The 12502-nt window shown below is 37.6% G+C and overlaps 2 protein-coding genes across 5 annotated transcripts in view; one reads left to right on the forward strand and one right to left on the reverse strand.

Annotated features, from left to right (window-relative positions):
* Positions 1-359: 359 nt before the first annotated feature.
* Positions 360-3454, reverse strand: tmem182b (transmembrane protein 182b). The gene is given in 6 exon segments (XM_053499361.1): positions 360-908; positions 1442-1579; positions 1729-1827; positions 1933-2056; positions 3225-3386; positions 3389-3454. Coding segments are annotated over 6 exon segments (870 nt in total). The 3' UTR covers positions 360-627.
* A 4847-nt stretch (positions 3455-8301) lies between these two features.
* Positions 8302-12502, forward strand: part of inpp4ab (inositol polyphosphate-4-phosphatase type I Ab) — a 65043-nt gene continuing 60842 nt past the window's right edge. For all 4 annotated transcript variants that reach the window (XM_053497941.1, XM_053497943.1, XM_053497944.1 and 1 more), the window contains exon 1: positions 8302-8438. The gene's annotated coding sequence lies outside the window, so the exon portion shown is untranslated. The remainder of the gene's footprint in view (positions 8439-12502) is intronic.

A 12502-nucleotide genomic window follows, 5' to 3' on the forward strand; every position in this document is an offset into this window, starting at 1 on the left:
ACGTGCATATACTGTATGATATATTTATATTCAGTTTATCACTTAAAAATATTGTATACAACTGTTACTGGCTTAATCAGGTACTTACTGGACATATAAATGTTTCATGGAATACAGTGTAACATAGATGGTAACAGTAAAATGTAAAAAAAAAAAAAAAAAGTGTAACAAAAAAATCTGTGATGTTTTTTCATTCTGCAATTCTAAAGCAATACTGCACCCTGGTGGTAGGTTGCTATAACAAAAATAAAAACAGTAGATCCAGTCCAGGGGTCCTCTGGTCTCTAAAGGACCACACACACACACACACACACACACTTGTGTTCAGAAGATTGTATTTTAATAATTAGCTGATTAGTTAAATCAGGTGGGCTGGAAGCAGAGAAAACACTAAAATGTATAGGGCAAGGGGTCATACAGGACCAGGGTTAAGGACCCCTGATCTACTCCACACACTAGAATAAGACAGCGAACACTATGCTCAGCTTTTGTCTACTCCATGCTTATGATTGCCTCCTACAGTTTGCTCCAAGTTATAGTTTTTTCTAAGAAATCTTCCTTCAGTGTGAATATCAAAAAGTGCAAACCAATAGAAAAACCTAACTGTTCTTTAACTGTTCAGTGTTGTTACTCCGGATTGTTCACTTCCTGTTCCTTCTGTACAGATAAGGGTTTGTTTTCTGCATTTGCTGATACTGTTTGTGAGGCAGCCTGTGTGAGTAGGAAGATGCCACAAAGGATGCTGAAGAATGAGGCAGGGGGTGCCAGCATGAAGGACGGTCCATAGTACAGACTAAGGTGCAGGTCCGGGCACACGGAGGACCTGTGCAGAAGGATGTAATGTTCCAGAGAGCCTGAGACCTGCACCCATACTACAAATGTCACCACCACAACCAAAAGCAAGAATCCTATAGAAAGACATGGAGGAAAAGTTTTAGACATCCTTTAGAATTTTCGGGAAGAGGAAGTGAGAAAGATGATGAAAATAAAAGTGAAATGATAAAGGTTTAGGTATGTGCTGATTTTTATATTGCAGTGATATTGTATGTATTAGCATAACTTTCAATGTATTTCTGCCATTGATTTAGACATATATTGCCCTGATATTGATAGCTAGTTCCAGAATTTCTTTACTCTTTCCATACATTTGTAAACAGCATCTTTCATGTAGTGACAGAATTAAGGTATTGTGGGGTTTTTTTTGTATGCAAACCATCTTAGAAAATAAAGTGAACAAAAATATCAATATTAGTGCGCATAATACCAAAATTCTCTATGGCCAAATATTATGGTTATGTTATACATCATTTTTGTATCTGTAATCCTGAATGCAAAGTAAGGAAGGAAACAGATATGATGAATTAAAGATCGCAAAACAGCCGGTATGCTAAAGGAAGAAGAAAGCAAATCTGAATGCATTATTAGCCAGGAGTGTATTTACCACCAGTCATGAAAAGAGCACCTCCAGCTTCATAAAGGCGGCGGTTGGCTCTTGGGACACCGCAGATGGTAACAAACACCCCAATCATAACCATGGTGAGTCCCAGAATAGACATAATGCACCAAAAGGTCCTATGCACTGGGAGAACAAATATTAGATGTAAATGTAAATATGTGATGGATGTCCATTAGGTTTATAAATCAAGTATGTTCCAGAAATGGGTCTTAAAGGGAAAATTCTATCTTGCTTTTATGCGCATGCAGGTTAAGATTAACTGAAATTCTCACATGTAGTTGTATCTGCATTTAAAGTGCTCCTTCTTTTCCCAGGTAGAGGATCTTGGTTAAGGTACACAGGCATGCAGATCTTTTCTGTGGGTTGATTTGCTGTTAGAGACGACATATAGCATGAAAATGAATCATTCATTTATCAGTAACACTTTTCATGTCATCAGTAAGGCTAAGGATCAACTTCCTTGTATGGTCACCTACTGATCCAGAAATCCAGTATGCTCTCCTCTACTTTGTCCGTTCTGTAGGAGCATCTCCAAAAGATGCCTTCATGGTAGGACAGGAGTGTGCTTTTAGCACCATCTGGGTCTTCTTTTAGGTCATCCTTCTCATTTTAAACAAAAAACAGTTATATGTAACAGAGGTCTGCTTATTTCCTTTGTTACAACTAAGCACACAGTAAAGTTGCAAAAACATGTTAAGTACACAACTGAACTGGATTAAAGTAAAAGTGATTGTAAAATGACTTTGGAATGAAGGGGTCTCAATGCGAAATAAAGTAAACAGAGGGTATAGTATAGATTGTGTCCCACTGAGTAAACTCACAAATTTAAAAATACACACAAAAAAAAAAAAACAATAAGGTGGTCAGCAATTAAATGGTGAGAAATGAAACACAGGAAATGGACAGTATTATGAACTTTACCATGACTTTACAGTCATATATTTGAACAAATCCAAACAAGTCTTTTACATTTAATAAGAAAAATAGCTCATAAAATCTGTCGCTTCTTTAAAAACCCGAAGGAGGTGGAGAACATGATAAGAACTAAGTCTAACAACATTTTTAAAGTCCTTTTGGTTGTAACACAATATGAAAATTTTCAATGACTCTTTCACTGTCATTTCCTTTCAGGCTTAAAAACTTACTTATAAGAAATTGTGCAAACAGAATGGCACAAATGCTAGACAGGTTTTTGATATCATTCAGGCAGAAAGTAAATTTAAGACTAGAGTCTAAGTAGCTATTAATAAATATAAGTAAATAGTGGCTTTAAGTATTATCACTTGTTAACTTAGACATCTTTTGTTATTTTCCAGCTGCTTAACACATGGTATGTCTGCAGAACAATTCCTGTTATCCGTTATCACCCAAATGAGGATGGGCTCCCTGTTGAGTCTGGTTCCTCTTAAGGTTTCACCCTATTGCCACCTCAGGGACAATCTGATCATTATGATTTATACCCATTTTTCTCACTCATACTTATTTCCATAATTTTCTTTTCATTTTGTGAAGCTTCTTTGAGACAATGACCATTATTAAATAAAATAAAATAATGTTTAAAAGAAAGTTACGTGCTGATGTCAAGGATATCATATTGAGTCTAATACCAACAATAGATTCACGCACAGCTGTTCCAGGATCTCTAAAGAACACAGTTACTATTCACTTTCTAACCCAACTTTAAGTAAATATAGTTTAGTCTCTTGTATTGGTAAAGTGTGTGTCTTTTAGTATATATTAAATACTAATATGCAGATATTGTTCCTACCTTTCTAATGACTTTTCTTATTTTTTCTTGTGGATCACAAGACTCTAAGAATAAAAGCCAATAGTCTGTACCAAGAGAAAACAGAAAAAACATGCATCCCAGAGCTCCACAGAAGCCAGCCATGAACTGAAGCACTGCTAACCGCATAACGAAAGACCTCAGACGCAGACGTGTACTATAGCAAGACTTGTGTTTGCCTTTCGATATCTGTTTGTCTGTTCATCTCCCATGTCTGAGAAGTGCAATGACAGCTTGTGATAAAGTTTCAGTTGTTGCCCTCCTATTTCTGGCACCCTCATCACATACCAGTCACAAAACCCACCCAGTTTAAATCTGAAGACTAGTTCAAAAATAACAACTTAAGAATGGAAGCAATAGACACACATGACATATGAGGTGTTGCATTCCTCATGGTGGGTGCTATATAAGGACGCCGGGTGCTAGAGATGAGGTAATAGCAAGGATTTTAGAATCTGAAACCAAGAACTGCCAACTTAGGTTATTGTTAATAGTCATTTTCCGCTATGTGGCCTATGTTACCATGTACTGTACACTGTATTTATTGAATAATAATGCAGTAATTAATTGGTGTACAACCCTGCTGTGTTATTGGCTTCATTAAGGGGATGAAGGAGGTGCAGAAGACACTGGGTGACACCAAAGACGCTCTTGGCACTCGATCTTGACCATGCTTTACTTGGTATTCCTTAACAAGAACTTTATGTACAGCATGGAACGCTTCTCCTCCTACAACACCTAGGACTAAACAGCATGCAGCCCTCTGTCCAACATGTGAGACAGCATAACAAAAGGAGAGAAAAGGCAGGAGAATACAACTGTGGGTCTCCATACAAGACCTAGCTGAAAGCCTGTCTGCACAGCTCTGTCCACTGGAATGGAACTGGTGCCCCTTTTTTAGTGAGATCAGACAGCAGGCTGGTGACATCTGAAAAATTTGCTGCAAACCTGTAAAAATAGCCAGCCAGCCTCAGGAACCACCTCGGTTGTTGATGTCTTATCAATTTGGGAAGGCCATGGCCCAAGCAGAATTCCTGTTAGGTTAGGTCTACCTGCCAATTTGCACAGTGCTTCGGGTTTTCTGTGAGTCTCTCTTGTTTAACAGATCTCAGGAACTGTTGTAAAAACTGCTGCATTTAGTGCATTTTTAACAGAAGATAGTAAAGTCAAGGAAATGTGGCAACTGACCCTGTTTAAGTCCAGTGCTGAATAAAAGCTAAAGCAACTAACTGATCAAGCAGTTCATCAATGACATTTATTGTCATATAGACAATATAGACAATACATTTTTTTTTTTGCTTAGGTTGAGTGGTTGTATAGGTGGCTGCATACAACATTTGGAGGGGTCTCTGTGCTCTCAGAAACACACAGGAAACAAATCTATTTCCTCTGAGAGAGTGAGAGGTGGAGCCTTTTTTCACCAGTTCCTTTTCTTATAGCCATCTGTCACTACAGCCAAAAGAATCACCTCTGTTCACATTTTCAAATGAGGCTTGTGGGAACTTGTGGGAACTCTGAGGTTTAATTCCATACAAAAATGTTATATATACAAATCTTTTTTTTTTTTTTTTTTTTTTTTTACATTTGTTTCATTTATTTGACAAGTTTGTCTTGGGATATGATGACGTACATGGGACAGAAGTGCCCTATGACTCTTCAGTACAAGAAACTTGGTTAGAGTTCTCTTCATTAGTGTCATGGATGATGCAATATAACCTATCCTAAATAATTAAAAAATATAGGTGGAATAGTTGAATATTATGCTGAAATTGCTGAACATCAGTTACTCTCACTTGGTCAAAGTTGTGTCTCAGGGTCCTATCACAAAACTGGTTTTTAATGAGAAATCCAGGTAGAACACTGGTGTATAAAGGTGTAGAGGAAGACTGTTTGCTGTGTGCACTATTTCAGTTTGCACTTTTCAATGTGCATTAAAAACTCAACAAGAACAGATCTGTCAGGTTCAAGCGGATGTTTGATGCTATGTGGGCATTCTTGCATTTCTTACAAATCATTCCTCACTGGAGTCATTAAAAGCACAAAGAAACACACAAAAGTAAACTCAGGGTAATAAGACATAGGTGACGACCATCATGGATTACTTTAAATTTTCAACCCATCACCACCCATTATCCAAAAAGGTCAGTCAAGATGAGGAGTACAGTATAAAAGAATATTAAAAACATATGTACCAGTGGAACACCATAAAGGTCATCATCAACAAGTGGAGAAAACGGGCACCATGCTGTGACATTACTAAGAACAGTACACATCCCTCCAAAAATTGGTAAAATGACAAAATGAAAAACTTTCTCTGCCAAGAGAGCAAATACGTCTGGATTATGGGGTATGATGGCTAGATGAGAGACTAACGTAGGACATTTTGGTCATAAAGATATTTTTGATTCAAAAGCAAACCTGATTAGCAAAGGAAACTATACTCATGTGGTTGCAGGAAGCCTTGTGCTATGGGAATGCTTTTCTTCAACTGTGACTGGGGTTCTATTTCAACATTAAATATTGTTGAGCTGCATGTGTTGAAAGCTGATGGCCGCAAGCAGATCTTCCCCCAAAACACTTCTTCTCGGACCCTTGAATCTAACAGATGGCATACAAACCTATCCCTATGTTATTCTGCAGGGTGCCCAACACTGCTCCCACATTTCAAGCATGTGACATGACGTGGGCCTATGATCAGGCCTATGATGGGCAGACATGACTCAAGCAGGCAGATGGTGATCTCCAAATGCATGTGAAACCTTTTTAATATACTGCATGATAATTTTGCAAAAATGTTTCCTCACAGCTTTAGGGTCTCTGGTTCATTCATGAGCTCAAAGTACTATCTGTGTTGCAGTTTTGTATGTTTTTTTGTGTTTGCATTTTGAATTTTCACATTGGAAATTTTTCTACCTTGTTCCCTTTTTTCCAGAATTAGGTTCTAGATCCACCATAGGCTTAAATTGGATATAAGAGGTTATTGAAGATAAATAAATAACGAAGGAAGGAAGGAAGGAAGGAATGTTTTTGGAGATCTCTGGAAGGAGATGTTTCAAATGTTTGGTTATTTTGACTCTCAGTGAATACACAAAGAAAATGATCAAACAAGGTGTCTAAGGCATGAAGTGTCCAGCAATCAGTAACTGAGTTTTAACCACGGAGACACCACTACAAAATCTGAAATGAAAATCTGAAATTCATGTAATTTTTATTGTATTTTAGTACAGAATTTTATTCTATTATTAATCATTTATCCAGGAACAATAAATGTGACAATTTCAAAGGTTAAAAAGCAAAAAAAAAAAAAAAAAAAAACAGAGATTAAAAAGGATGATGGTAAATGTTAAGCAAGCTTATTCTTAAAATGTGTTTATGGGTAAATAAATCTGATTGTGTCACATTAGTCCTTTAAGGCTAAAAAATTTCTTCACTATGTAAAATGTTGTTAATTTAAAACTTGGCCGAATACCCCAAAAGCATCAAATCACAGTATTTGTTAAATAGTAGAATGAATAAGTATTAAAATAACTCTCACTCAATCACTGTCTATACTGCTTTATTCTGTGTATAGGGTCGTTGGTGGGGGGGGTGTCCGGAGCTTATCCCAAGAGACTTGAGGCAGGGTTCACCATATAGGTGCTCATCCATCGCATGGCACACACACACTACGGGCAATTTGAGGACGCCAATTAGCCAGCTTCAAATTCATCCCAATTAAAAATTTACATTTTTTTATTTGAATTTCATGTTTTAATGTTTTTTTTTATATAAAACAGGTTACATAGCATATACCACATTTATTTAAGATGTTTAAAAACATTAAATACTTACAACAAGTAAACACATGATGGCAGCAGAGCTCTAACTCCTAAAATAGACATTATTCAGTTCATGGAGTTCATACAATTGATATTCAGGAGTCACATATAGGTCTGTTTATTAATGTACATTTATACATGTGTAGATCTGGTACAAGGTTAAAATTTTCTAAAGACCAAAAGCATAGAATAGAATAGAATAGAATAGAATAGAATAGAATAGATTTTTATTTTCATCTTTATCTTTTGACCTCAGGATATACAATAATAATTAACTTGTTTCTTATAAAAAGAAGACATATTTAAACATCACAAACTAACTAAATACACTCATTCTCTCGCTCATCGTCTATACTGCTATATCTCAGGAGACTTACAACACAACTTACAACTCACGACTTACTTACACCCTGTATGGAGTGCCAATCCATCACAGGGCACACATACTGTACACACACTCACATGCTTATCCACACAATATGGGCAATTTGGGAATACCAATTAGCCTAGCCTGCATGTCTTTGGACTGTGAGAGAAAACCAGAGCACCCGGAGGAAACCCATCAAGCCTCAGGAGAATATGCAAACTCCATGCACACAGACCTGAAGTGGAAACCCAGAACCCAGACCCTGGAGGTGCAAGACAACTGTATTAACTGCTAAGCCACCGTGCTGCGACTACATACAGGGACATTTTATGCCAAAAAGCATGTGGACACCTGAACATCACAGCTATGTTAGCATGTCAAACATATTGTTGCTGAACTAAGGCTATAAATATGGAGTTTCTCCAATAGTGCATGTATTTAAGTAAGGAAAAGCAAAGAAAATTATGGAAATTATTTGTTCAATAATTTTCCTGGTTGGGAAGTGACTCAAATGCAAACACAGCTCAGTCAGACTTTGCACTCTGACTCTTATACTGCAATCATAAGATGTGATGTGAGCTGGAGAGCTGTACTAAGTGCAGGAAATACCCTTTTTTAAAGCGGTCTTTAAAAAGGCGCCACGTCCAGTGAGAAATTCACTAAGGTGGCAGCAGCGAGCAGATTTTTACATTAAAAAAAAATCAGTGCAAATAAATGTAAATAAAAAAAAAAGACTTTTAAACCGTGAGTAAAATAAGACATGCAGAGAAAAAAATGTCAAGGCTTAGGCTCTAGGAGGCACGCGCGTACTCGCTGACTACACGTGCGCAGGAGGCGGGGTCAGATGACGAAACGTCACCCTGGAGGGCGGGGCTGGGTTATGCGGCGGCGCAGGCGGCAGAGCGGTCTGCGTGGTGGAACAACATCATGTCTTCAAGGAAATAAGAGGAGTGGGACCGTACTGGACTCAAACATGGACTGAGTGTGTGTCTCCGTTCAAACAAACAACCCGTAAGTACGTTCAGCTTACTGTGTGTTTTCGGTTAAAGGTCAGTTTGGGGAACGCCCTCTGCGTCACCGGACATTTTAACGGCGGTTGTGTTTACTTGGATGCTTGTAAATACAGGGGGATGTGCGCAGCGAGACTAAACTTGGTAAACAAGTAAACATCTAGGGCGATTAGATAACGCTTGATTATTTCACTTCGTATTGTTCAGACTCTATTTAAAGGCGGGGGAATGTGGGAATGTAAACGCAACTTTGTGCACTCAGCAAAAGCCTCGCTAACATGATGGAGGGCTGTGTTTATGATGAAGCATGATCAGATAAATAAACAGACGCCACGTGTTATGATTTGGTCAGCTAATACAAACATGGCACAGCATGCATGAGCAGTCATGCTTTACCACCATTATTTACTGGCAATTTAAGCACATTTTCCTACTTGGAAGAAATGACTCATCAGGATCCCACCTGAGGTCAACTTTATGCCACACAACACAATGAAACAGATATTATATGTGTATATATAATATAAAAAGTGTAATATATGTTTTATGGCAGAAAACACTCCTGCTAATACTGTGGATCTAAGCGAGGTTAGGGAAGCTGGTGATAACATCAAGGCCAATAGTTTCTCATGGCATGGATGTCAAAGTTCAGTGAAGCATTGCAGTTCATTGATCCTTTATAGTACTTATACTGCATATTAAAACGTAACAAGTATTAAAAACATTAAAATAATTCCATATCTCTATAAATAGCAAACGTAGAAAAATAATAATTAAAACACACTAAGTTGTTAATGACATCACATGTTGATCGATGTTGTTGTTGTTCGTCTTTCGGTTGCTTCTGTCAAAGGTTTTCCACAGTGGACCATCCGATCCACACAACAACTTGGCACAGGTTTTATGCCTGATGTCTTTCCTGACGCAACCTTCCATTCTGTCTGAGCTTGGGATCAGCACTTCATCCAGTGGCTGTGGTTTGGGCATTGACTAGGAATTGAACCCGGGCCTTCTGCATGACAGGCTGGGAAACTTACCACTGAGACTCTAATGACAATGCAATTAGTTGGATAATGTTTTTAAATAATTTGTCCTGAGCCCTAATAACCCTAAGAAAAAAAAAATAATCTTTTTAATATTTTATTTGTGCATTAGCAATATTTGACATAGAAATTATTTAATGCTGGCACACTTGCAAACCAAACTTCTTTTTTCATGTTTTGCAAAATATCACAAGCATCATGGCAACATGCTTTAAGACAGTTTCTGCTTTTTGCTCATTTATAACATCTGTGGTACTTCAGTCCACATCACACGCTTTCATGGCATGAAATACAGCGGTGGATAGGATGGATAAAAATCCCATCCAGTCTGAGACTGGTTCAGTGTTTTATGGTGTGGATCAGAGCAGTGAAAAAGATTTTTAATCAGGTTTACTGAAGGCTGGCAGGATGTTGCATAAACTTTAGATGAGAAATTTAGATTGAGAAATGTGGTGTGCTTGCTCTCACTCCACAGGGGAACCTGGCTTGGTAAAGCTGCTCTGAGTAGAAATTTGTATTTGAGTGCCAAAAAGTGCTTAGAAATTAGGTCTACGGATGGGAGCAATGCAGAAACATTCATTAGTACTGCTCTGTGGATATGTATTTAAAAGTGCTTCAGAGATTATTTTAATGCAACAACAAACTTCAACAATACAATAAGAAGCAGCGTAGGGAGTCATTAGGTTTCTCCGCAGTACAGCTTTATACAAAGCATTAATCGCCTCTGCTGTTTCATGGTAAACTGGCTTTCTATATACTCCCATCCATCCCTCCATCCATCCATCCATTATAAGTATTATTTTGGTATTTGGTAGCTTAAATTTGGTAGCTTATTAATTGTGGGTTATTTATTTATTTCTTGGACTTACATAAATGAACATGTAGTAGTTGTAGAGGTGGTAGTAATATTGGTGGTAGAGTTAGTGGTAATAGTGGTGGTGGAAGAAACCACCTTTAATTGTTACATATACATTACACAGTGAAAATGTTAGAGAACTTTGGTCAGCATGCAGGGTCAACCATCATCTGTCACCTGTGGAAAAGACAGGGTTAAGGGCATGGGCATCAACAATAACATCTTTGTGGAGCTAGGGCTTGGAACCACCAACCTTCTGACCAGTAACCGAGAGCCTTAACCCGCTGCCCCATAGTAGTATTAGTAGGAGTAATAGGTGAAGTAGATTTACTCCTAGTATAAACTTCTTTTCCTTACTAAGAGTTTCTTTGAGAACCTTCAGTCTAAAGAGTACTTACTCAAATTTATAAAGTAGTCTTGATGATTACTTATGGAAACTAAGCTTGTGTAAGCCTCACACACCACTAATTATGTCAGGAGTATATGAGACTATAAACTGTTTAGCTTGATCCACTGGTGGATTGTGAATGAGATTTGTGAACTACTAAATCAAGACCATACCTACAGGATGTTTTAGACTGCTGAAAAAGGGGGATGGAAGATTAAAATAAGAACTTGGTGAATAAGAAGTCAAATTCAGCCTCATAAAATGAAATTATTTTTTAAAGATGGATATGTTCATCAAGACAATGACTTTAAAGTTTCTGCCTTGAATAGCTTTTTCTGTGGCGACTAAACACGTTGTACCTTCCAAAAATCCCCAGTGTTGGTTTTAATACTTATAACATTTGTAATACTTACAAATGAATAACAAGTTTATTTGAGTCCAGTTAGACCTGTATGAACACTGTGCTGTGTTAATTCAACACTGGGGATTTCGCAAAGTATTAAGGACTTAATTATTAAATTAATAATTATGTGTTCTGCATATGGGGTGAAAAATAAGTATTTTATTTAAATAGAAAAGTTAAAAAATAAATAGAAAAAAAACAGTATAAAGTTTCCCTTGGAGTTCAGCCATCCTGACTTTTCTCTCTTACTTTGACAGAAGCTCAGAGTTTCATGGTAGGTTTGCAGTGTATAAACCCTACATTACAAAGAGAAACGAATTCACTAGTGACACAGTGACGGTGATTCTGCGTTGGTCTACAGAGATGTTTGGGTTGCGGGGAAGCAGTGTATTCAGATGAGTCATGCTTCACCATATTTTCAACAAGTGGGCTAATGTGAGTGCATGTTTACAGTGCATGCTTGACCCCTATAGTGAGAAGTATAGTGGCTGTACTTAGTTATGCTTGTGGGGGCTTTTTTTTATACATGTATATATGTATAGTTTTACTCTGATTTTGCACTTACAAGGAAGCACCGCTGCAATTGCATGACCGATTACCTTTGTTTCTATTTGGATGTGGGCGGCCTCTTCCAGGATGACCCTAACCAATTAACTGGGTGGAAGCTTTAATGAGTTTAAAATAATGTCAATCATATGCTTTGGTCTACACAGGTATCTGATTTCACCCCAGAAAAACAGCAGTAAGTTTGAGAGCAGTTTTTCACAAATTACTTTGGGGAATACCTTTTGGAAGAATCTGGTTTCTGTCTACAGTACAGTTTTAGAGATTTGTACAAGGGATTGCCCAAAATCTTATTACATTGCTTTGCATCTGGGGGGCGCGGGCGGGGGTGGGGGTGGGGGGATAGGGGGGAGGAGATCATTCTAAGCTGGGCAATCCATCCATGTCTCATGCAGGTGAGTGAAAGGTGAGCAGGTGAGTCTGGCCATAGAGAATCAGAGGTATTTTGCAATGCAAATAATTTTTTAAATAAGCCGGCACTGAGGCCTTGAAGCCTCCCAAATATACCTGAAACATTATTGCCTTTCCTTTGTTGTGTAAAATCTCAATAAAACTGTTTTCTCTTGTCTATGCACTTTTGGAGATTTTGGACCTTTTGAGATCAGTAGTGCTGCACAATTAATTGCATAAAACTTAAGATTTACTTAACCATAAAAGGCCTCAATTTATTACAGGAAATATATGCCTAGTAGTGTTGGTCAAAAATGTAAGTTTTTTTTGTTAAATAAATATTGGCCAACATGCTCTTAATTAGATCATTTATCCAATAATTTTAGTTTTATCCAGCTGTTTTTACTTACCTGTTAAAATC

This window comes from Clarias gariepinus, chromosome 6 (assembly GCF_024256425.1).
Source record: "Clarias gariepinus isolate MV-2021 ecotype Netherlands chromosome 6, CGAR_prim_01v2, whole genome shotgun sequence".
Taxonomy (NCBI): Eukaryota; Metazoa; Chordata; class Actinopteri; order Siluriformes; family Clariidae; genus Clarias; species Clarias gariepinus.